The sequence below is a fragment of the Nanorana parkeri genome, unplaced genomic scaffold (genome assembly GCF_000935625.1).
Source record: "Nanorana parkeri isolate BGI_ZX_2015 unplaced genomic scaffold, ASM93562v1 scaffold2277, whole genome shotgun sequence".
Classification (NCBI taxonomy): domain Eukaryota; kingdom Metazoa; phylum Chordata; class Amphibia; order Anura; family Dicroglossidae; genus Nanorana; species Nanorana parkeri.
The window spans coordinates 36,805-60,967 of NW_017308545.1; the positions used below are offsets into that span (position 1 = coordinate 36,805).

At 42.2% G+C, this 24,163-nt stretch overlaps 1 protein-coding gene across 1 annotated transcript in view; it reads right to left on the bottom strand.

Annotated features, from left to right (window-relative positions):
- Positions 1 to 22,856, bottom strand: part of LOC108801280 (granzyme A-like) — a 24,346-nt gene extending 1,490 nt beyond the window's left edge. Inside the window, exons 1-6 of the mRNA XM_018573214.1 lie at positions 22,816 to 22,856; positions 21,226 to 21,356; positions 20,981 to 21,125; positions 20,557 to 20,564; positions 17,587 to 17,717; positions 4,862 to 5,137 (exon numbers count right to left, since the gene is read on the bottom strand). Coding sequence (XP_018428716.1) covers positions 4,862 to 5,137; positions 17,587 to 17,717; positions 20,557 to 20,564; positions 20,981 to 21,125; positions 21,226 to 21,356; positions 22,816 to 22,856 — 732 coding nt within the window. The remainder of the gene's footprint in view (positions 1 to 4,861; positions 5,138 to 17,586; positions 17,718 to 20,556; positions 20,565 to 20,980; positions 21,126 to 21,225; positions 21,357 to 22,815) is intronic.
- Between the last annotated feature and the right edge of the window lie 1,307 nt (positions 22,857 to 24,163).

Genomic DNA, 24,163 nt, shown 5'->3' on the forward strand with positions numbered 1-24,163 from the left:
GAGGAAGACTTTGTGCCAGTCCTCTGCTGTAAAGTTCTGTCCTATTTCTCGTTCCCACTCCTTGATGTAATAAGGGGGGGATGGGAGCATTGTTCCCAATAGTATGTTGTATATTCTTGACACCCTGTGCTTCCCCCCCCGGTTTATTTGAAATCATATTCTCAATTGGGGTCATTTCCCTATCTATCGGTCCCTGGGAGCGCAGGTAGTTATAAAAATGTCCAAGTTGGAAGTATTCAAGCCATCTACCTTGACCCGCCGTTCCTGATGGCAGTAGGTCTTTTAGGGGGAGTACCCCACGTTCATTCATCGCTTGTCGTATTGGGGAATGGCTTGAACTCCTCCATCTCAGAAATCTCATATTCCCCATTCCTTGTGGGAAATCTGGGTTGCCAAGAATAGGTGTCAGTGGTCCTGTATAGGATGATACCCCATACTTCTTAATCAGAGCGTCCCATATGTTTATTATCGAACCAGTTACAACGGACTGGTTCCATTCCCACGGGCGTTTGTCTGGGGTTATCCATGGCAATGATGTTAAAGGTATTGAAACCTCAGCTTGTTCTATTGTTACCCAGAGTTTGGGCCGCGTGGGTCTGAACCAGTCCATCAACCTGTTCAGAGTCGCTGCTCTATAGTACATCTCCATATGTGGTAAGCTCCCTCCCCCTTCCGATCTTCTTTTAACCAAGATATCATACCCCAGGCGCGCCCCGGAGGTACCCCAGATATATTGTAGCAGCACAGATCTTAGTCTATGGAAATATGATCTGGGGATCTTTACCGGGGACGTCTGAAATATGTAAAGGAATCTTGGAAGAATGTCCATTTTAAATAATGTCATTCTCCCTGTCCAGGAATGTTTGTTCTTCCTCCAAGCCTCCATTCGTAGTTGTGTCTTCTCCAAAAGCGGTAGACAATTCAATTCAAATAATTTTCTTGCATCTGCCGGTATTTTTATTCCCAAATAATCTATCGCTTCTGGGACCCAAACGAATGGAAAGCTTGACCTCAGAATCTCCCGCTCGCCCTGAGGGAGAGTCACATCCATACACTGGGATTTGCTGGCATTCATTCGATAGTTACTGACTTGCCCAAATTGCTCTATCTCCCGCAGGACCAGTGGGAATGCTACCCTAGGATTTGTAATATATAGTAGCAAATCGTCCGCAAAAATGCTTAGTTTATGGATCCTCCCCTTGATGTTCACTCCCCTTATATCTGTATTCTGGCGGATTGCCACAGCTAGGTGTTCCATAGCTATGATGTACAGTAAGGGGGAGAGTGGGCACCCCTGCCGGGTCCCATTGGCTATTTTTACTGGGTCTGATAGTATCCCATTCACACGTACTCGTGCCCTTGGGGCTGAGTATAGTGCCATGATTTTTTGTACTAATGAGTAAAAAATAAAAAATTTGGTTGGTGTCTTGTGAGCAGGTTAGTACCTCTAATTCCTTTGAGGGGATATGCAGTATGCATTGCCTTCCTCTGGTGTTGTTTGGTGTTTATTAATTCGTGACCTTTGCTAGTGTTAGTCCCTCTTTCTTCCCATCAATTATTAAATTATTGATTGTAAATTCAGGTGATATACGTGATTGTTGTGTTCAGTGACCCCCAACTCCACTCTACTTGGTGTCCCCCCCTCCCCTTACCCTATTACCCCTGTTTCCCCTTCCTAGGGGGTTCTTATAGTGAGACCTGTGGGGGTACTACATGATCTATTTGGGGGTATCTTCTTCCCTTCCTACTGTCGTTTTTAGTCCAAGTAAATACCCTAGTTACTCACATACCCTATCCCCTGATATTTCTGTCTCCCTCTCTGGATGATCTAGCATCTCATCTATGCCTAACCACCCAGGGAGGGACGACCAATCCGACAATATTACCAGGCAAATAACAATGCATTACACTTCTACATATCCAGACCACTGAGCGTAATTCATATACCACTCTACAATGCATGATTTCTTTACATGATAGAGCTTGTTTCATTTCCCCTCTTTTTTCCCCTTTTTTTTTTTTTTCCTTAATTATCCCTCTTCTTAGTTGTTACCGGGCCTGTGGTTCCCCAGGAGTCCCATTGGGGTACTTTCCTGCTTGAGGGTATAGGAGGGTCTGGCCAGTTATCTATATGTATCAGCGGTAAACCCATTACTGACAAAAAGTGTCCCAGTTCTCCTAGTGTGTTCAAAGTCACATATCTGTCATTTTTCTTGGCGCTTAGGAGAAACGGGTACCCCCACCTGTATTGAATTCCGGCCTCTCTCAGTTTCGTCGTTATGGGGCGCAATGCTCTACGTTTTGCTAAGGTCCTGCGAGAGAGGTCTGGAAATAGAGAGATATGTGCTCCCTCAAAGTCTATATCTCCCCGCTCTCTTGATCTTTGCATTATCATTTGGCGTAGTTGGAGCGACCGTAGTCTGCCTATTACATCCTTTGTTTGACCCTGGGTTAGGGACCATATACTCTATATACCCTGTCCATTTGTATTTGTTCCCTTGTTGGTTTGTCCAGGTATATATTCAGTATACTCTGTACTGTAACCATCAGATTACTCTGCTCACCAGTGTCGGGTATTCCCCGCAGACGTATATTTTTGCCCCTCTGACGATCCTCCAGGCCATCTGCATATGCCCATACATTTACAAGCTGATTATGTAAGATCTTTATGCTCTCTTGCATTTCATTTTGTCCATCAATCATGGGCTGCATTAGCTTTTCAATCACATCGATTCTATTATGGAAGCTCAATAAATCAGTTCTCAGCTCTTCCATACCTGATCTGTGGAGCTCTTCTATACGTCTGAATCCACCATTCATCTCGCCTTTTGTAGGTAGGGTTTTTAAGTAGCGGTCCAGTCTGTTTGTAATCGCCATCTCAAAGATCTTGTCCAGAAAATGGTGTGAACCCCAGGCTTTATGTCACAACTGCCCATCATGTTAAAACAGATGGACACCATTATCAAATGCTTGCTAAGGCATTTCACTGTATATGATAAGCAATAGCCATGTTTCTTTCTGACATGAAGACTTACACTTTCTTGAAATTTTGCTGCCCTAGGTTGAAATTTAGTGAACTTTCCACAAAACTAGGCTTGTATGCCTTGTGAAAACAATCATTGGGTTATTTAAAGCAGAACTGCAGATAAAGAACAAAATACAATTTTTAAATTTAAAGGTATTTTATTTGCCAAAGGATTTATAATTATTTATAGTCGGTATTCTAATTTACGCACATCTTGCCCACCGCACAACCTCCAAATGACATCCTTCCTTCGTGGTTCAGCAATTAAGCTTCCTGTTACCTCTACTCCTCCAGCCTGCTGATTTGAATCACAAATTAGTATCTCTTCACCTCTGTCCAATGAGCAGGGAGATGACTCAGCGGGCAGTTAGGCTGAACCAGGATGTGTGTGTGGCTGTGCAAGTACCAGATATGCTGTATGTAGGTGAACAAAATGTCATATGCTTTAACAGGTAAAACAGTAAACATGAGGGGGGCATGCGCGCTGTGATGGAGGGCAGACATGTTCTAGACCCGCTACGCAGCCTTTCCGACACTAGCGGGGAACCCAATGCTCACTCCAGCTCCACAGCTCTGCCTCTGGTACCGAACAGTAGGTGGTCCTCTTGGCAACGTAATTATGCCTTTGAATATTATACTTACAAAATTATGCCGGGACTGAATCCAACCAACGAGGAATATCTATAAAGGAAGTGCTAACCCGCACTGATCGCCGCCACACTCGGAAGTGCCGTCTTCTATGAAGGCCTCTCCACCCCACTCTGGCATTGAAGACGCAGACAGTAGAGCCAGCTCTCCCTCTCCCAAAAGAGATGATTCATCTCATCAAGAGCTTCGGAAATGCATAGATCGTATGCTTCAAAAATCTCTGCAGCAAACTAATGTTACACGTTCTAACCGCCGCCAAACGTACAATAGCGAAAGCTTGGCTTACAAATTCACTTTCCATCACTGAAGTTAGAAATAACTAATGAAAAACTATCAGCACGATTCTATGACCACAAATTTGAGTATGCAGGGGGCAGCGCTGGAGTGGAGGCATGAATTTCAGCTAGAGGTGCATTTTTTATTATTGCTGGGAGAGGTGTTTTTTCTAATTCAAAGTGGAGTTTTCAAGACATCCTATACCTCTACGGGTGAGCAAGTATATGTACCTATTTCATTAAGAAAAAAAATACTTTTTGGAAATGTTAACTCCTCCCCACACTCCAAATTTACTTGAATTAGGCTTTGCAAGGGATTTTCCTTCTGATCTATACGAGAGGAACATGCATTCGATCTTACACTTACACTTGTATTATATCATTTCTGGGGTATAATCTTGTCATGGTCACGTGTTCTAATGAAGTAATGAGAAGTGTCCATATTTAATGTTTCTATGTTTGCAGTAAATCTGCAAACATAGAAATCTAATTTCTGGTGAAATCTAGACTTTACTAACTTTCAGAAATGCTTGTTTTTTCTGTTTTGGTTTTTTGAATATTTCAGAAATGTTTGTATCCTCTAAATTGACCTTTAAAGTATGTTTCTTTTATTTCCTTCCTTTATCATAGTCTTTCAGAATACTTTCTCTAAACCTCTCACTTCTAAGACAATCTTGCTGAGCATTTCACTCAGTTGGTTAAATGGCAAAAAAAGTATTTTTTTTCTTAATGAAATAGGTACATATACTTGCTCACCCGTAGAGGAATAGGATGTCTTGAAAAATAATATATGTATATAGGATTGTTTTTAATGTGTAAAGGAATATATTTTTGTTTTACATTCTGCCCCATTAGCAGTGGCACCCTACTCCTGTACGTTCCCAGATATTTTGCAATGATATAAAAAACTCACCCCACAGGTTCCCTTATTTGTCTTCTCTTTGGTGCAGATCATATTGCGGGTTATATTCTTACTTTCTTGTCCTTTTAGTTGCCAGATATTAGCACATGCTCGCCTTTTCATTACTGTTACATTGACTTCCATTAATTTGTCTGACAGTTTGTTATAAATATTTGATGTATAACCCCATCCAGCGGTTTCACAAACACTCCCAGGTTTTGGAAATTTCTCTTTTTTAGGCAATGGCAAGACATTCACATATTTTCCAAGTTGCGCATTTTCTGTTAACTGAAAGAAATATGCACAAACAATTGTGAAATTAAACTACATTTGTAAATATACCAGAATCAAATTGTTCAAAGGGATGCCCCAGTTACAGTATGTTGGTCACTGCCTTTAATTTTTTCCCCCTTTAAAATGAAACACTCATTACTGCTGAGAATTATAGTTAAACACTTCTTTAACGTTGAAAATACTTTCTTTACCCTTGCCCCCCCCACTGGCGATGAATACTAGACAAACTAACTTTATTGAAAGGGCAAGGCCCCAGCTTTATTGACGTATTATCATCATATAAAACATAACACTCTTTTCTGTTTAATTCATTTGTTCCAGTCACGGATAAACCATGAGCACCCAAACATCATGACTTAATAAAAACATACCAACAAAGCTGTGACAAGTTAGAAAAGAAAAAATAGGGAGGGTGCCCGGCAGTGGCGACTCTAGGAACAATATATAGGGGGGGACATAAGATACCACAGTCAAAACTGGGGTGGCACTAATAATTTTCACCACTAAATCATACCACTGAAAAAACTAAATAAGTATATATAAATAAGATTACAACTAGGAGAGTGATGCGGTACGCAATGATACACACACATATACATACCTTTTTATTGTAATATACACTGAGTGGCCAGATTATTATGACCATATAACATATAACTTATAACTCCACGAGATGACTTAGTTGAGCCGCCTCGTGACTCCACGAGATGTTGAAAGGTGATGCGAGGAATCTGACACTGCACTGTTGCCCTTCTGTTGTCTTGTACCAGTCTTGCCACTCTCCGTTCTGCCCTAACATTAACTAGTCGCTGACGGCCACAATTCACACGTTCAGACCCAGATTTTCAGCTCACAGTCCGGTCTTTAAAACACTTTAACAATGAGCCGCTCTTGAACATTTAACGAATTCTGCTGTTTTGCTGATACTCGCTCCATGGCTCCGAGCACCAACAATCATCCCACGTTCAAAGGCTGTTAAATCGCGTTGTTTAACCATATCTTCAGAAAAAAATCACTTCTACTGTCGTGGTAAACAACCTGCTTCCCTATTTATAATGGTCTGGCCCTCTAGCAACTTCAGCGCGAAATTATAGCTAATTATAGCTAATTTGCCTACAATCGTCAGGTGGTCATAATAAACTGGCCACTCAGTGTATATGTATGTAGACAGACGGGTTAGACTCAGGGCCAGAAGTGCGTGGTTGGATGTCTCCCTCCTGTGTGGCTATCTACCATAGAGTGCTGGGAGTGATGTAATTTCCTCCCAACACCATGGATGAGACGAAGAGGGAGATTGTGGGCGTCGTCGGATTACATGTCGCAAGCGCCGGGAGCTGATTTAATAGCGCATGGCATTGGCGCCCGATGGTTGCAATATGTCCAACGCCGCCCACAATCGCAACCACCAGGTGCCAATGCCATCATCTCTCAGCGGTTGCGATATACAGGATTTGAATCCTGGAGTTGCAGCCTAATTTAGCGGGCAGGGCCAGATCCAGAGTCTAATGTCAGGAGGGGCACTACCAGAAAATAAAGGTGTTGCTTTATTGTAATTGTAATAATACATTACGTTGCAGTTGTTTGTCCTTTTTTCTTTTTTTTTCTGCACATCCTGACATTTTTGTGTGCAGCAATGGAACATCTGCCAAACAACATGTGGCACATCACTGTCATTAAGATGGGTTTGTCATCCACATTGCACATTACTATGTTTTGTTGCTGTAGAGCTTTGTGATACACATGATCCAGGCACAGTGTGAAGAATGGAGTGCCCCAGACTTAAAGAGTTATTAAACCCTCACGTTTTTTGCATATATCTACTGCTAGCAAGCAGAAGATATATGCATAACGATAAAAAAAAAAAACTTTTGCAAAGGGTTAATACTTACCCGTGTCTCTGCCGCGCACTCCCGTCCGACATCTGAAAATTTCTCAGGCAGCTGCAAAAGATCTTAGGTTGGCATGCGCAGTTCAGATGTTCGGCCTGGAGACGAGGAGAGACAAGGTAAGTAAATGGAGCAGTGCGCACCCGCGCAGACCCCTTGGGACAGCAGAGGAGAGGAGGACAGAGGAGTCAGTGCTGGATCAGAGACCCGTACCAGCGCTGGAGGGACAGCTGACAACTACAGGAAAGAAGAAGAAGATCGGATTAAGAGGCATCATTTATAACAAGTCCCTACACTAACATTGGGGGAGGGGGAAAAAATTATCCTTTAATATCACTTTAAGGTAGGGGGCCCGGGAACCTGCGATGTCGCTGGTTACCAGGGCCCCCTTCCTCCTGTCTGGACCCACCAAGTGACACAATGCTAGGGCCCAGTCGCAGCTGCAACTATGTGACCCTGGTAGTTCTGCCACTGTATAGAGGACTATAAATCTCAACAATACATTATACAGCAATGCAGAATACCACCAGCTATAAAGCACAAATTAGGCAGCCGCCAGGCCCCAGCATGGGCTGAAGCGGCTGCCTAATTTTCCTGACTACAGTGCACCCAGTGGCAGACCTAAGAGACAAAGAGCCCGACTTCTTGATTGGCCCTCCAAAGCTAATTATGAGTAAAGAATAAATCCTTTTCACACCTGCACGTCTCGCGAACTTGCATTTGCCGCGCTGCTCTATTGATTTAATGGTCATATCTGCGTGGCATCTAGAAGATATGTTGTCCGCACACCATTCTGCTTCGGAATGTCCTTTTAATTTGTATTCCTTAAGCATGGCATGTGCATGCTAAAGGAATACACATTTGCATTCACATGTCATGCTAAAGGAATACAAATAAAAGAACATTCTGAAGCAGAATGGTGTGCAGGCAAGATATCTTCTAGATCGTACATTGTGGCGCCATCCACCAGTTGCTCCAGCACCCGCTGAATTTTGGGGTACATCGGTACGGTGTGCGAAGGGGATATTACAAAGATATCTGCGCCGGAAACACAGCAAAATGGCTCTTCCACTATTTTGTGCGATGCGCAGGATGCATTTTCTGCTGCTTTTGCACGCATGGAAACGCAGCAGAAAACCTCACGACTTGCTGGCCGCATTTGGGGTGCCTTTAGAAATCAAAAGTTCAGCAAGTGCGTCTTGGCGTGTTTCCACAGACACATGCCGATCACGCTAGGGCTGCAGCTAACGATTATTTTCAAAATCGATTAGTTAGTCAATTATTAAGTTTGATTAATCGGATAAATGAAAAAAAGGCTCCAGTGATGGGACTACTAGTTTGTATTGAGATTGTAGTCCATCACGGGAGCAAGCTTGGAGCGGTGGAAGTAAAAAAAAGTGTGGTGTGCAATATAGTACATTATACAGCGGCGCAATGCAGAATACCAGCAGCTATAGAGGAATACAGCAAATCGCAGCAATAGTACATTATACTATAATGTACTATTGCTGGAATATGTAGTCCTCTATAGCTGCTGTTATTCTGCATTGAGCTGTATATAATGTATTATTGCTGGGATATGATGTATTCCTCTATAGCTGGTGTTAGTCCCCATTGCGCTGTATAAATTATTATTGCTGGGATTTGTTGTTCCTCTATAACTGGTCAGTGGTATTCTGCATTGCTGTATAATGATCATACGGCGCAATGCAGAATACCACTGACCAGTTATAGAGGAACAACAAATCCCAGCAATAATACATTATACAGGCTGTTTAATGTATTATTGCTGGGATTTGTTGTTCCTCTATAGCTGCTGGTGTTCTGCAGTGTGCAGCAGCACAATGCAAAATACCACCGACCAGATATATATATATAATAGCAGCTATAGAGGAACAACAAATCCCAGCAATAATACATTATACAGGGTGTTTAATGTACTATTGCTGGGATTTGTTGTTCCTCTACAGCTGGTGGTCTGCATTGTGCCGCTTTTTTTAAAACAGGAAACATTAAAAAGGTTTAGAATGTCGTTGGTGAGTGACTTACTTTGAATCGTGGGCCCTTGACTGTCGGCGGGCAGCGGCAAGTCAGGAAGCTCAAAGGGAGGAGCAGAGGCATGTTCTCAGCGCGTGTGGCTTAACCAGCGTGTGCAGTGGGCGTGGCGTGTGCGGCGGGCGTGGCGTACGGCGTGGAGCAACGAACAGACAATTTAATAGATAGCCAAATAATCAACTATGGAAAACGTTGACAACGTTTTCCATCGTCGATTTTAATCGACTAAATCAAATAGTTGTTGCAGCTCTAGATCACGCACATCGCCACTCGTCCTCAGAATGCGCAGGTGTTAACCAGGCCTAAGACTAACATTAGACCTTTAAATCAAACTCCAATAGCAACAGTACTTTTACCATTTCCAAATTAATAACAATCCCAGCAATGTCAGTGAAGGGTTAACTTTGCCAACTTAAAGGTATACTTTCAGTAAGCAGACTTCTAAATCCACACATTGCACATGGTTGTTGGAGAGATCAGCATGCCAGTGTGTAGCTCCAAAGGGCAGGAGTAACGAAGAATGCAGCCTGTCAGTGTGGAACTCAGGAGGGAATAACCTAGCAATTGCCAACCCTTGCCCCCCTGTAGCGACGCCACTGGTGCCCGGGGATGTTTTGCTTGCTGGTCGACTCTCAAGAGGCCAGAAAGCCCACTTCCTCCCACTTTTAACACATTGCTTGTCTCTGCCTTTGTAAGCTACCCCCCAATTATTAATCGATTACACTCCTTATACAGGAGGGGTCCATGTTACTGGCCACGTCCTTACTGCATGAGTCCAGCAGTCAAGGCTCCCTCACTACAACAGCCCCAATATGTCTTACAAATTTAAAAACTTGGGAATTAATCTTTCATCTACAGCGTTCTAGACACCACTCATGAATGGCTCGGGCCCAAAGAACCTGTGAAACTAACTAAATTACTGAAAGTCGCATAAAAACAGGTTATGTCAGCCTTCATAGTGGTTATCAAGTCTACTGAGCATTGATGCCACCATGTCATTGCCGCCAACATGAATAAGAATGACAATTGGGCCAGAAACAAACCTGCGTAACTGTATTATTTTGAGGGAGTTAATGGCACAACTTCATTCCCCTCAACCCACGCCAGCTTAGTCTGGCTACCTCCAAAGGGATGCCCAAATTTGAATCATATGTCCTGTCCTATGACTGTCGATCCACCCAATAGATGTATGAGTCACCAACAGGCCAGACCAAAGCTGGAAGCGAACCTGACAATTAAAGCAACAGGTGAGGCCTGATATACAAAGAAAAACGCTTAGAATCCCATCTGCTTAGTTGCTTAATTTTGTAATGTGATAAACCCATGGAAGCTGCCGCAGTGGCTGCACCAATGCGAAAGAAGTGAGTTCCAAATTCTCCTGGGGGGGATCAAGTTTTTCCAAACACATACGAAATACTTTTAGGAATTGGTATCTTCTGAGACATGATGCATCTGCATGTACTAGGGAAACTTGGGAAGATTCACGTACAGCAGCCTACTGTATGGCAAGGGAAACTGGGCACAGCCTACCACCGCAAGGGAATAGGAAGATGCGTGTCCCACAACCCATTTGGTCCATTTTTTTATTTTCTAATGAGTATAGAAATACCCAGGCTACTAAAGTGGATATCTGAAGAACTGAAGTTAGAACGCCACTGACTGAATGTTTACTCTTGGCAACTAGCTAATTAATCCTAAAAGCTCCAACGAAAAGGGTAATTGGAACAGGAGGGTCTCAAAGCTAGAAAAACAAAGGGAAGGAATAAGTTCTGAAGTATGCGATAGCATGTTCATGGTCAAAGGGTGGCGAGGGTCCGGGTTGAAGGACAATTTTTTTTCAACCCTTAACAATTCTGGGAACAGTAAAATATTTTGTTATACCCGGTAAATCAACAGTTTGAAACCAGATTGATAATACTGCCAGAGCTTTTTCAACGTATGAAGAAGCTTGTTCTGCGAGCTTGTTAGGAATAGTAATAGTACCCTTTGTTTCCACATAAGCCATTGGAAACAGACTCACCCTGTAACAAAGTTAACCAATCTTGCCAAATTAGTTGGTAAACTAAACATGTTGAAGGTGCTAGCAATGCTTTGAGAGGGTGGAATCAAACCTTGGAAGCGATGGTCCATAAACATGGCGGGCTTGGGATGTCCTCTCTCGCTGTCTGCGGAGGGAAAAGCTCCAACAATGTTAGATTTTGGATAAACTGTGATTGGACCCATGAGGCCGGCCATCACTCAGCGCACTACTCATTGTGAAAATAAGCACCAAAGCCACAGTAACCTGCAGCATCCGTAAAAAGTAGCAAAACTGTATTGGGGGTTTTCTCTGTTTGCCAACAAGCAAAAACTTGCTGACCTAATATTGATTGCATCTGCAATAATTTGGTTCCGCTATAGCCAGCTGTGGTGCCCAGGGCAGTCCTAGGTTTGTTTAACTTTCCTCATGTTCATGGCAAAGATTTCTTCTATAGACTACTGTTGATTGACCCAGTGGTTGTGCAGAAAGATGCTGTGAGTCAATGATTTGGACAGCCACCCACTGTTGAGGTTCCCCCATGGATTTGGATGTAAAGCGAATAAATATGTGGGTTTAAAACTTCTAGAAAGTTCTAGGGAGGAAGGAAGTAATGTACTATATATGTTGAGGGAGGCACCTTCAACTGGCAAGCAAGCTTGGAGACAATGTATATAAGTATGTGTATAAAGAATGCACAGGAACCTTCATTGCCAACTTGCTTTTGTAATCCAGGATGGTTCTGATCTGCATTGCTGTTTTCCCCTTTCCCAGGTAGTTTTAAAAGTAACACAAACTTTTTCATCAAGCAATACTAGGCCAGAGTAGAAATGCAGATAGAAATTGGACAGCAGGCCACTGAGGGTTGCCATGTTCTCGCTGTTGCAAACACGTCCTGGTACTGGCCATTTTTAATCAAACTCTCAATTTTCTAATTTGTTTTTCAAATTTTTTTTATTAATCTTTCCTTTTATAGAAATTAAATAGAAATTACCTGTTGTCCCTCCCAGTCACTGGGACTTTACTCTCAGTGGCAACGATCTGCGGGCATAAAGAGCCTCTGCAGCATTGCCACCAAAGTACACATTCTTTACTTCTTCTAGAAAGTAAAATGTGTCTTCTCATGGCTTACTGCAGTATATAATCCTCCTAGCTGCCCACTTCACAGGCGGCAACACCTGCGGAGTAGATTACATGCTTGAGTGACAGCTCCATTCACTCTGCATTGCCTGGTAAGAAGATTATGAATAAGCTAAAGTGATGTCACTAGAACATGTGACACATTCCCGCTTAGCCCAGCCCCCGATCTGGCCAGCGCAGAGCTGAAAACATTTAAAGTGGTCATGTGACCTGCAACTCAAGGATTAAAAATAGGCATTTATTAAACCATCAATTTTTTTCTGAAGTTTCAGCTGCTCCTGTAAACACATACTCATGACTCTTCTTTTTTTTCATATCTTGCCTTTGCTCCAGTTTTTATTCAGTCCCCTAATCGCTGTCTCCTTTTTCAATTTTTTCAATGGCCATGCTATCATGCATGCTCCTGTGAATAGGACTACATGCCACCAACACGCACAGGCAACCCAAGATGAAAACAAAAAGAAGACACAGGTCTGCTGCTCCTCCCTAGGACAAGCCGCATCCTCATGTCAACCAAATGTCTTCAATGAAGGTGCGCTGCAATGATTGATGGGAAATGTAGTCCCAAATACTAGAGAGAGAGAGAGAGATTGATTCCCACACAGAAGTTCCTTTAGCAGCAAGGAGGGACCTACGATCTGGCTATCAACTAGTATTATTGTGTCATTCTACACTGTTTGGCAAGAAAGGACTGATTGACCTGTGTTACAGTAATCTATAGCAAGGCATTTTAGGTATAAATGACAAGGCTTCAGCACTACTAATGCATTAGATATCCTATCTAATGCATTTCCTATCTGTTAGGAAAATATCTGCGTTTACAACCAGTTTAAGACTAAGGAGACCACAGATGACACAGTTGTATAAAACTAGCTAATGACAAGACTAATTTAATGAGCAAGATTGGGCTGAAATATACAGTATATGTGATGCAGGGCACAGAAAGATGTTTTACTACAAGAAATAAGACACTGCAGATGAAACAGCGGTGTAAAATTGACAGGATAGTTTTAATAAGCAGGTTGAGGCCCAAATGTACTGGAGACAGCGCAGGATTAACAAAAAGTGTTGCAGGCATAAAGCCTATGCCACTCTTCTAAAATGAGAAAATGTAGCAGATCCTCATGCTATTTAACAAAGAGAGATATGCTCTGTTTTCTATACCACCATGTCTGCTGCAGTCATGGCATAGAATTCAGAGCCAATTGCTCCTAATTACAAAGAGCTTTCTAAGTCTATATTTGTAGTGTGTTACTGACTGACAGTTTACACCCGGTATGCCAGGTTTAATGTAGCAGGGGATTCAATATAGAAAACTGCCTTTTTTTTCAATAATGAATCCAGATCAAACAAATATATATTGCCCAGAAATGTTTTATTTACATTTTGTCCAAGCACAGCTTTGCTTCCCTGAACTTCCTGTCCAGTACAAGATCACAAGGGACAGAGCAATTTCCAGCAGCTGTCAATCTACTAGCATGGAGAAGAAAGAATGGAAGGGCGGGATCAGGGGAATGGTTTTGCCTTGCCTTGCTTTGTCTGTGTATTTGTGGAATATAAAAGCAAAAATTTCCCAGAACACTCACCAGCCAGCCTACAAAACAAAATACCCTGTCTAACTAATAGGGTTAAAAACAGAGGCAAACCTGTACACAATTCATCATTTGCTATGCATATGCTCCAAAATGGAGGCTTACATAGTTTAAAGTTAGGACCACACTACACAGAGGGGCCTTGATGAGGCAGTGTGGCTTCCACATATTTTACATAGGTTGTTCAACGAAAACTGTGAAGGTTCTCATTCATCCAGGTCATGGTATATCTGTAAAAAATAAGTCAAGGCAACTGACTTATTTTTAAGGGACTCAACTATGCATGAAAACATAGAAATTTGGGTGCAGAAAAATGGCAGAAGTTGCTCTGGATTTATGAGTCAAAATGTGGAAAATGTGAGATAATGAGTGTCCAAGTGTCACGTCATGTTTGTCATGCTTTTCACTCTCACTGGTACTCACATACAATGCTGTTTTAACACCTCTCTCAGGGCAGGTTAATAACACCTCCTAGACTCCAATTATGCAAATGCATAATGCATAATTATGCAAATTTCATGTTCATCTTGCTGTAAAGCTAGTTATGAATTGATGAGTGTGTTTGCCATTTGTTTCACTTGTTGGATGTGTTGTGGTGAAAACATTGGGGGCTTCAGCTGACATTTTGATGTGCGGGGCTCCTGGTGTGTCCTTGTGCCTTTAACCACTTGAAGGCCATAGTGTTTCACCCCCTTCCTGGCCAGGCCATTTTTCAGTATTCAGCGCTGCCGTACTTTGACTGATGTTTATTCCGTCATGCAACGCTAGGTTGTGTTGCCTCCTGGCAAACCTGCACCCAATTCATTCTTTGCTATACATATGCTCCAAGATGGAGGCTCTCATAGATTAGCGTTAGTACCACACTACACAGAGGGGCCTTGACGCGGCAGTGTGGCTTTCAAATATTTTACAAAAGTTGTGCAAATAAAACCTCTGTTTTTAACCCTATAAGTTAAACAGTGTATTTTTTAGCATGCTGGCTGGTGAGTGCTGGGAAATTTTTACTTTTGTACTGTGTAAAGCCCTTCCATGTGCACCTTGCTGTAAAGCTAGTTATGAATTGATGAGTGCATTTGCCATTTTTGTTTCGCTTGTTTATTTGTGGAGACAAGCACGGCTTTCTAGCACACACAAGGGTGGCTCCATAGGAACCTGCAAAGGAAAGGAGGCCCCCTAAAATGGGATATCAGGGCCAGTGCTCAGGGGACCAACTGATTCTACAGGAAGCAACAACTTTTAAACATGAGGGAGCAGCATCCATTGTAACTGATTTACAATTGCACTTTATGTGATTAAAATAGCATTACAAAATCACCTAAATTAGGCATGAACCCACACCAGTTTCTAACTCATATTATTTCAGTTCTATCTGCTTTGTTTATGTGGCGCTTGCCAGTCTCCTATGCCATTATGGTGGCGCAAGAAACATTGTTAATTTCCCAGACAGAGCGTAGGCAGGTATTTTCACTGAAGAATTAGGAGATTTCAGACGATAAAGCACTGTAAAATTGATAAGCAGCCGGACAGTTTTAATCACGGATAAAAGGCCTAACCAGTGTATGCCTGTTTTTTTAATTGATGCAGCAGTGCATCATTCACTTGTTGCTGACCATCAGAAAGGATGACAGCTCACCAGCTCTCTCTGACATGGAGTGCTGGACTCTACTCTTTCTTTTGGTCGGCAAGAAGTGATTTCTGAGCTTTATTCACTCCAAACGTAGACAAAACCCTATTAATATAAATTAAAACAAATGCCCTCAATAGAAATGAAAACCCCCAAATACCAATTATCAAAAGCCCACTTTTTCCCTAAAGCCCTGCAGCAGAAAAAAAAATATCTATGTATGGGACAGCAGCTAAAAGTGACCACTGCTCTCACATCAGCCACAAACCAAAATTAGACACAAAAGTCCCCTACAATAAAAAAAAAAATAAGGGAACAAATGTTGTGATTGCCTAAAGAGCTAGTAATCAGAATTAAAGTAAGTTACCTAACTTTAATTTAACTCTAATTTCTCCCGATGCAGTTTGTCAGCTTTCCCTATTCTCTCCCTATAGAAGCCCTCCCTCCTCCCCCTTTTTATGGTTAGTTGGGTAGTTTATTCAAAAGTCCACTGTGGCCCTTCTAATAAGGTTGTCACCTTTTCTTCAAGCAAAACCTGAACACTCTAGCGCCGTGTGGCAATTCTTTTGGGAGAATATACAGGAGAGAGTGAGGAGAGACAGCCAGGAGTATGAGCATGGAGAGAAGGCCAGGGAGAGAGTGAGGAGAGACAGCCAGGAGAGATAGCATGGAGAGACAGCCAGGAGGAGCAAGGAGAGACCGCCAGGAGAGATAGCGTGGAGAGACAGCCAGGAGTATGAGCAAGGAGAAAGGGCCAGGGGAGAGAGCATGGAGAGACAGCCAGGAGAGATAGCATGGAGAGACAGCCAGGAGAGATAGCATGGAGAGACAGCCAGGAGAGATAGCATGGAGAGACAGCCAGGAGAGATAGCATGGAGAGACAGCCAGGAGAGATAGCATGGAGAGACAGCCAGGAGAGATAACATTGAGAGACAGCCAGGAGAGATAGCATGGAGAGACAGCCAGGAGAGATAGCATGGAGAGACAGCCAGGAGAGATAGCATGGTGAGACAGCCAGGAGGATGAGCAAGGAGAGACAGCCAGGAGAGATAGCGTGGAGAGACAGCCAGGAGGATGAGCGAGGAGAGACAGCCAGGAGAGAGTGAGGAGAGATAGCGAGTAACAGATCCGCCTGAAGCTGAATCCCTGTGGCCTTCAAGATTTATCTGCATCCTGTGTTTCAGTTATCTGCTTACTGCCCGAGATCCAGTGTCCCATGCCTCCTCCATGCACTGGACAGGTGGCAACCCTACCTTCTAAACCTGCTGCCCATGGTTCATGCAGTACATTATGGTGTTAAAAAAACTTCATCCCTGCAAATTTTCACATAACTTTGCCGGGACTTACATAACTTTGACAGGACCTGCCCAAACACGTATCCAAACCTCATCCCTAGTGAACTGTTTAGAACTGCTCTACATCACTTCCTGTTCATTTATGATTGTGGACATGGTAAACATACTTTCTGTGCACCTCTAGCTGAAAGTGTATTTCCATTTTTGCAGCCAAATTGGAATAAACCTGGTTTATATTTGTTATATGTTTCTCAATCACAAAACATAACTTATTTTTTTTAGATTGCTGCTTGTGTGGTACATGCTCTATTCCAAAAGAAAAGTTGTTCACTGTACTGAGTTTTGCTCTGGAATTCAAGAGGGGTTGTGCAGATTAATTTTAACATAATTAACCCTGTCTGTACTGTGCTGACAGATTTTATTATCACTTGTGAACTAGATCTGATCACAGTCTGTCCTAAGAAAGGGTTAAAGATCTAGAACATTGCATGTTAATGAGGTGAAGCTGACTGTGTCCCTAGTCTTTCTATAGGGACAGACAGCGTTTCCTGTCAATTGGAAATTGAGAGAGAAGCTTGCAAAAAAATATTTTTAGGTATATTGTGTGAATAGGAACACATAACACACATACAGTGGGGTTTTCTCAAATTTGACTACAGAAGTGGAAATACACTTAAACGCGAAGTGCTCTGTGGATGCCTCTACCCCCCTCACTAAAGTGGGTCCCCTCTGACTATATAAATACACAAAATATAGTTTCTTTTTGTTAAGCTGTATTTTATCTTTTTACTTAGATTTGAATATAATCAGTGAACCATGAGTTAGTATTCTCACCTGTAACAGCTGGATATCATAATCAAATGTGTTTGCATTATAGAGCTCGTGTGGAAAGGCATGTAGCACAGCTCTCCTCTGCTTTTCTACTTCATAGTTCCTAATGGAATGGGCTCCAAGAATCACTTTTGCTCCAATGTCACTGGAAAGAATATACATGTACACAAATGTAAAGGTCATATGTCATGTTATTTAATTAGAGCAGTATTAGATATTGAAATTAAATGATATATTCTTCATTTGCATCATAAGAAATCTTTAGACACTTAATACTTCAAGAGCTAAGAACACTTTTACATTCAGATTCCTCCCATCAGTAATCCAACCAGCATGCTACAAACTTTAAACTTGCAAAACATACTGTGGAGAATTACAGAAACATTAAAAATCAAACTCAGACCTATACTACACTACACTGCACTGACAATTTGGAATCAATGTGAACTTTTATTAATGCTAAAAACCTGTTCAGAATTTTTTTTAAAGTGTCTATAATAAGAACTGTATATAAAACCTAGTTAAAATGTCTTTTCTTCAATCATTTTCTAGCAGGTGTCTGGATGATCAGGATGGTAAGACGGGCATTCTGTCTCCCTAGCTGACCGTTGAATGTAAATGATTGGGGCATACCACTCATTGACCAAAATTACAATTGGACAATGTGAATGATGATGGATGTACAGTGTGGGACATGTACAGTGTGGGACTTTTTTTTTAATATAGGGCTTGTCAAAATGAAAGTGTTATTATTTACACTTCTATTTGTTTACCCAATAAGTAGGGGCACTATGTACCCCCTTACTCATTCACATCAGGGGGCCCCTTTTATTCTTAAAGGGGGCTGCAAGATTCCAATAAGCCCTCTGTCCACAGACCCCCACAAATACTGGGCCAGGGTTATGGGAAAGAGACCCTTGTCCATATCAACATGGGATCCCATGGTACCCCCCTATGCTGAGGGCATGTGGTCTGATATGATTCAAAAGGGAGAAACAAATGTCTCAGCTTATGACTCCAGTGGCTGCCACCTCTCTAACAACAAGCCTGAGGGGAAGCTGTCACATTCAGCAATACTGTTAATAAATGTTTCACTTCCCAGATGGAGGTTCAGTTGGCCAAACACCCATTTAGTTTTGTCATTCCCTCCTAACAAGCAAAATTTGCTCCAAACCTAAAGCTCAAACCTGAGGCCCCTATGCCTGATCCCTGCACCCTGTTCATTATGTACTCCTAAAACTGGCACTTTGTGCACTACAGACTCCAGCATTATGTACACTGTATTGTTCATTACATACTTAAGGCCAAAGTTTTCATTGTCTTAACCATTCTGATTAATAAGCAGTGCCTAACTATTTTACCTATTAACTATTTTATTTTCTTCTATTTATCAGGTAACTATTATAATGAGATTCTTATTGCTGGTTGCTAAGCAGCCCCTGACTATAAGTTCCTCTTTTGAGGTAGGTTCAGGCACAGTGTGCAAAGATCGTGCTGGGGTTTATGCATGTCTGTGATACTCTCACCTGCGTTCACAGCTCCTGCACCTCAAGATGAGGGAGATTAACGTGTGCCTGCTGGCTGAAAGCGTCTCCGCTCCAGCATACACAGCTCCCACACTGGAAAGAATCCAGCCACACACCGCAAGATTTGTTGGAAAACACTTTATTACAGCTTCACATAGTCCCCCCTTCGATCTGCCCCTCGCTGACATTTTACTCAGTCCTGGGCTTAATCATAGCGATAGGCTTAGTTTAAGGTAGGAAACATACTGTATATACCACCATGCACAGGTGTTCACATTAAGCTCATTATAGTGTTAAAGGATACATGATCCTTATCATATGGAACCCTATCCAGTTCTAAGTTCCATCAATGTAACAAATAACAAGTCACAACCATATAACAAAATAACGGTGTCATGTCGTGTTACATCCCCCATACAATACAAACCTCTAAAACCTTGGTTCTCAACTGGTGGGTCGTGACCCAAAAGTGGGTCGTGACCCCATTTTCAGTGGGTCGCCGCATGCCTTCCACTTTTCTAGGTGAGATGCTCTTCAGCCTCCCCCTAGCGCAGCACTGTCCATTCTCTCGCCAAGCAGCTATTCAAAATAGGCTGCCCAGGGTTGAGCGTCAGCTTGAGGTGGGATGGGGCTATGGTCGTGAGAGAGCTCCATCCATCCATACATGCATTACTTACTTTTTTTGGAGTGTGTGGGAGAATGTGACTGTGGTTGTGCATGTATGTCAGTGTTTTTGAGGACCCATTTACACTAGTACAGTGCATTAATCATATAGTACCGTGCGATTAACGGTGCACAATCGCATCTACCATGCATTGTGATGCGGGAGGTGTGTTGCGTTGCTATTCATTTGAATGGTACCACAAACGCACACTCCCACCCACAGTCTGTACGCCTGCACTAGAACGCGTGGTACCCTAATGCGTTCCATTGCAGTGTGACTTGGGTCGCGACTTAATGACCAAAGACAAATGTGGGTCCTGAGGTTATACAGGTTGAGAACCACTGCTCTAAAATATATATAGATGTTACAAGTGTGAAAATGTACATATGTATCTGGATCACATTACAAACCTAAAACCAACTCAATTTTAATTATTAATCTATTAAAATCAACAATGTTTTATCTGTTAAAATCCCTTGCTACCACTAAAGCCCACGACCCTGGAAAAGCATCCTCCCAGTGGGTCTGGTTAGGAATTTTAGAGGGGACCCCATTTTTTATCCCCCCATTTGTGGGTGTGGGGTTCCTCCTTAAAATTCCTAACAGACCTTAAGGGCCCCATACCCTTTTTATGGCCAATAACTTGCATATAAGCCTTCAAAAAGGGGATATTCGATTTTCAGAGTTGTGGGCCCTTAGACTTTCATTGAATTCGAAGTTCGAGTTCAAACTTTTTCCATGTTCTAAAGTTCAAACTCGAACAGAACTCAGGTGTGTTCGGACCATTACTACTGCTCACTCCCTAACATCAAATAACAATTTCCCACCAAACACATTACAATATGACGATACGTCCATTGTACAATCTCCTTTAGATTTACCAAAGGTAAATCTAAAGGTTTACATCCATTAAGTTTGTATCAATTCAGACAGGTTTTTGAACTACGTAGTTGTTGATAGATCTAAAGGAGATTGTACAGTCAGACTGTAATATGTGTAGTGAGTTTAACAGTTTACAGTTAATTTCTTGAGGTTGAACTACTCAGAAAGATACATTCAGAGTTAATTCAATTAACTCTAAAATATTATTAGTAAACTATATTATAATAAGCCAAAAAAGAAGAAGAAAAGATGGGGCTTTGAAAGTGTCTACTAACTAATGCCAGGGAGTATGGTTATATAATAAGTAATTAGTTAAATTACATACACAGAACAGTGAGCTGCAGTTAGAACCCAGTTTGATGTAATCAAAGTGCCGCCACATATTCCCCTTTCTGCAGTCCTTATAAACACCATGTATGGTCGTGAATGGGGCATGGCCTCCCTTCCTCCAATGATGTCCATGCACATATCTAGAAGAATAGAATTGTGAAAGAAGAAAATTATTAAAACATCTAACATCAAGCAGATAGTTAAAACTTAGCAGCCAAATGATGGCTGACTGGTTAGTACTTCTGGCCTTGGACCAGGGTTTCAATGCCCAGTGGGTGCAAAAAAACACCGGCGCCAGCACCCGTGACTTGTATGCACACAAACTAGTAACACTAGTGATGCAGCTCCCACTGGTCAGGGCAACCGACAAACTGGAAAACATAAGCAAAAAGAAGCGCCTACATAGTGTAAAACAGTATTTAATAAAAAGAAGGCACACAGCTAGGGCTGTACTTACAAACAACTGTAGAACACAGGCATGTAACAAGGATGGGTAAACGAAATCACGAACAAAGACGAGCTGGAGTATTGATGTTAAACCAGAGTCTTCTGCCCCCAAGTATTCCACGGGTTAACATGTTTCAGAGGCAACGCCCCCTTCATCAGAACCGATTCTTTTTATTAAATACTGTTTTACACTATGGAGGCGCTCCTTTTTGCTTTATGCTTTATGTTGTCCAGTGGGTGCACTTGAAAGATTAGTTTTTTTCATTTTGCCTGTGTTATGGACTTTAGATGAAATTTCAGTTATTTCTGTTACTTACTGCAGTATGCCAAGCCTTTATAAATAAAATAACAAAGGGAATTGCATTGTACCTGTCTACTGGTCTTTTGTAAGAAGACAGCCCCCATTAAATGGCGTTATGTAAGAAGAGAAAATGTTGAGTTTGTCTTTGTAAACGTGTGAGCATGGATGACCACCTCCAGGCATGGTATGTTTCCTGTAACACTGTGGTGTGCATTGGGCAAGCACGATATGGGGCATTACTACAATGCATTACAAGGTTTACTTTTTTTACTTTATTTTTAAAAAAACACTTCATTTAACTCTATGCACAGCAGTGCATTGTGATACAGTGACATGTGTTGCAATGCATTGCACATTATTTTGCATTAAAATGCAGATTTTCAGGATTTTTATGCAATGCACACCAACACACTAGTGTGCTGTGAATAGAGCATATAGAAAACAATTGTTTTCTCAGTGTCCTTGCAATAAGCCTGCATTGATCAAAGCAGATCAGTGCAGCTAAATGCACATGGTGTGATTCAGCCCTTAAAGGAAAACCGGTGTGCAATAATTATTATTATTGTGATAATGCATGGGCTGCAGCATGCTTAATGGCCTCAAATGCAGAAAGAATTGCATCTGCTCCATTTTTTTTAATGACAATGCACTTTAATGCACAAAATGAATGGTACGACAGTGTAGCTAGTCTCTTTATGTAGCCATCCAGATCAGCATATCTTCAATTATAGTGTTGGAGGCTGCACCCAGACACCACTGGACTAGACGACTGCGAGGCCTGCCGGGAATTTGACTTTTAGGCACTGGACTTTGCATTGTGGCTCTTTCTAGAGTGTTGTGTACTTTGTTACATAGCCATGGAACGTTTTCCAGGTCCAGAGCTGTGGGACAGCGAGTGTCTGGTGCGACCCTGTCTCTGAAGTACTCATTAATGAGTAGGCAGTGTGGGCTGAGAATTGGAAGTTACTGCTTTTATTAAGACCATGGGGGTCAGAGCTATTCTCTTTTTTCCATTGATTGATTGTCAAGCAATCATGTCATCATGGTACAATTTGGTTGATTTTCTGGACAAACTAACTCACCTGTCGCCCAGGACCAGATTATCTTTGGCCTGGTGGCTCATGGATCCAGCTCTGGAGTTGGGGAAATCCTTAAAACTGATGCCAGCTTGCCAGGCTGGGGAGGAATCCTAGACACCATGCGGTGCAGGGGATGCTAGGCAAATCTTATCTCCCAGTCAACAATTTGGAGCTCCGGGTAATTTGGTTGTCCCTACAATGCTGGCATCCTGACTGGTGGGTCATCTGATCTGGATACAGTTGGACACAGCATCAATCATCAGGGAGGAACCAGAAGTCTGGCATGGCCTTTTACACCATTTACTGCCCATCTAAGGTATGGGTTTACTGCCCATCTAAGGCATGGGCAGTTGGCAGATGGACTTACTCAGCTGGCAGTGCTTGGATATCCCCTGCAATGGACCTCACAACCGGAGGTGTTCCAAGACCTGTGTCACATGTGGGGAATCCTGTGGGCCTTCAGGCCTACCATAAAGGGTGGGCAGGTTTGTCTCCAGGTGAAAATATTCACTGGCGGAAGCAGTGGATGTTTTGGTATTTCAGTGGGATCCTTTCCTGAAACTCCTTCCTTGTCTGCTCTGCAGTATAGAGAAGGAGGACATTCTGGTGATCCTCATATCTTCAGAATGGCCCAGGGAGATGTGGTACTCCTCTTAGATGCTCCATGGGCCCTATCCCAAGTGTTGATTGGCTTCATCATCATGGATGTTGAAGCCCAGGTTTTCAGCAATACAGGCCTCTTTGAATAAGTAATCTCTACTATGCTAAAAACTAGAAAGTCTACTTTCCGGAAGGACTACTATCACACATTGGAAGACTTATTTCACTTGGTGGGAAGAAATAAACTTTCCTCCTAGAAAAAAATATTTTGACATTTAAGTCTGGACCAGCAATTGAACAGGTGTACTATTAAGCGTCAAATCTCAGCACTTGTGATTTTGTTCCAGAGACCACTAGCCTCCTATGCTTTGAATAAGACTTTTATACCAGGTGTTGCTCATTTGGCTCCCTCTGTATGCTCACTCGTTTCCCTGTGGAATTGTGCATTCATCTATCTATTCTATCGTCCCTTCATTGATGTAGTCAATGAAGGCAAATTCTATTTTAATAGTTGGTGCTTTAGCACTGTAACAAATTGACCTGTGCCGACACACTGAAGATCTGACTACATAGACAATTACAGTACTCCAATTAATAGAGCTTACAGTTCTTGAGCAGAGTTGTTGATTGGAGCACTGTCTGTCAGACCACTGGAGATATGGATCACTGACCTCTGTGTGAGAGCAATAGTTTAGAGCTCCAGTGTGCTGTTAACATTGGAGCAAATGTATTTACTGCTAAAGCACTAACG